Below are 2,345 nucleotides of genomic sequence, written 5' to 3' on the forward strand. Positions count from 1 at the left end.
GGCATAGGCTTCTCGGCAATATCACAGATACACTGCATACGTCCTAGAGTTAGGTTCACGTATGTGTAGCATGATTGCATGGCTTGCGTTGACTAAGTTTGCCCTTGCGGTCACTCTTAAGTATTACAATGAAAACATCTCCGTATTTTATCTATTTTCCCATTCATTTCTTTCATGTCAAGAGTTGTCGTGTTTCTACCTCTCATGCATATTCTCATTTTGTTGTCTGTTAGATAGGAGTAGGAGTAGGGTTAACTTAACAACCTCCCTTCCATTCTTTTATTCAAACCGCCGCATGCACATTACTGCATTCATTTTGCTACAAGTCCCTATGTTCAACCTTGGATCACCCGAGAAACTTGCGTTTGCATTATACTTGGCGTGAGCGCAAGAAAACTTGTGACAGGACGCATGGTCATCGCATACATTCGTTAACGCATTGTCATTCCAACACATGACCATCAACGCATGACAATCAACGCATGACCATCACGTAGGACAATCAATGCATACCTTAAGAACATGCATCGCATACTGCATCCAAGGGATTTTAGTTGTTGAATAAATTGACATCTAATTTCCCGTCATCAGTGGTCTGCAACAAGATTTGGAGAAGATTGCATCTAGAGAGCAAGCTTTGAAGAAGTTCTACAAGAGGTATGTTTTGAAACTCACTTGTTTTCTGCAAGAGCATATTTTATATTTTGTCAAAATTAGTGAATTAGAGTGTTTAAATGGTCCTTATGCTTATGTTGTTGCTGATACATTCCTACATATATGGGACACCATGATTGAAAAAGTGAAGGTGGCAATCTACAGACATGAAGGAAAGCATGTAGATGAATCCTCATCTTTTTATGAAGTGGTGCATCAAATTTTGATTGATCGTAGAAATAAATATAACATTCCTCTCCATTGTTTGGCACATTCTTTAAATCTAAGGTATTTTAAGACATTTTACATCTTTATTAATATTTTCAATTTCTATGCATACTCTAAAGTTGGGTATGTTTTATATATTTATTTAGGTATTATAGTGCACTAGCTTGAAGAAGACAAGGCTCGAGTCCCATCACATAAAGACTTAGAAGTATCAAGAGAGAGGATGAAGTGTATCAAGAGATATTTTAGTTCAGAGGATGAGCGAACAAGAGTGAACATTGAATTTTCCAATTTCTCTACAATGTCTTCAGATTTTGTTGAACATGATTCCATACGTGATAGATATATGCCTCCGAAGAGTTGGTGGGCCATCCATGATGTCTTTACTCCAACTTTACAGTCATTAGCTATGAAGTTACTTGTTCAACCTTCATCTTCCTCGTGTTGTGAGCGAAATTGGAGTACATATTCACTTGTGCACTCCATGAGAAGGAACAAGATGACCCCACAACGTGCAGAAGACTTGATGTACATCCATAGCAATCTACGTCTTTTATCAAGGAAAACTCCTCAATATTTCAAAGGAGAGACAAAAATGTGGGACATTGCTGGAGATTCATTTGATTCATTTGAAGATGCGGGAATGCTTGAAGTAGCTAGTTTATCTTTGGATGAATCAGAATTGGAAGCTATAGTTTTTACTGATGATGGTGATCAGAATAAAGCTTCGAGTAGTTAAGATGACATTGGACAAGAATGAAGAAAATATGGCTTAGCTTCTTTGATTCTATTTTGTGGTTGGTAACTTTTATGGTGCTGAACTAATTACTAAAACTTGTTATGACTTATGACATTGGATCGTTAGTCATCTTATCTATGGTTGTATGGTTGTTAATGATATTTTTAAGTGGAATATTTCCCAATATAAATTTCACGACATATATTAAATTTTTTTAATAAAAAAATAACGTGTCCCCGACGTATTGTGTCCTACTTTTTTAAAAATGGGCGTGTCGTCATGTCATCGTGTTGCGTGTCGGTGTCCGTGCTTCTTAGTTTATCAATTGTTGACTCTCATGCTTGGGATGATTGTTTCCCTCGAGCTAGATGGGTCAAATGATTGATGAACTCGAACTACAAATCAGGTTAACTCTGAATCCAGCAAGGTCTAATCCTTTTTTTTCACCTTTAAAATATTGAAACCAAACGGCAAACCCCCATTATTCAAGCAGTTAACACCATAGAATGTTCCGCAAAGGTATCCTTAGTGCATGGAAAGGGGAACCTGATTAAGCTTAGAGAGATGCTCTGAAAACAATCCTATGAGGAAGGGAACTGTGAGATTTATTGCTGCCCTAGCAATTAGAGCATAAGCACTTAATCTTTCATCCATGGCTATAGAAGCAAGAAAATGCAAATAATGACAAACAGTAGCAGGTAGAACGTTAGCAATTACAATAATT

The 2,345-nt window shown here is 37.0% G+C and overlaps 1 protein-coding gene across 1 annotated transcript; it reads left to right on the forward strand.

The window, feature by feature from the left end:
* Positions 1 to 787: 787 nt before the first annotated feature.
* On the forward strand, positions 788 to 1,621 carry LOC150037844 (uncharacterized). The gene is made up of 2 exons (XM_090311045.1): positions 788 to 865; positions 1,046 to 1,621. Exons 1-2 carry the CDS (start codon positions 788 to 790, stop codon positions 1,619 to 1,621), a joined length of 654 nt encoding a protein of 217 aa, XP_090167171.1.
* The last annotated feature ends 724 nt before the right edge of the window (positions 1,622 to 2,345 follow it).

Source organism: Benincasa hispida, chromosome 2, assembly GCF_027475165.1.
Source record: "Benincasa hispida cultivar pf3 chromosome 2, pf3_genome.v1.1, whole genome shotgun sequence".
Classification (NCBI taxonomy): domain Eukaryota; kingdom Viridiplantae; phylum Streptophyta; class Magnoliopsida; order Cucurbitales; family Cucurbitaceae; genus Benincasa; species Benincasa hispida.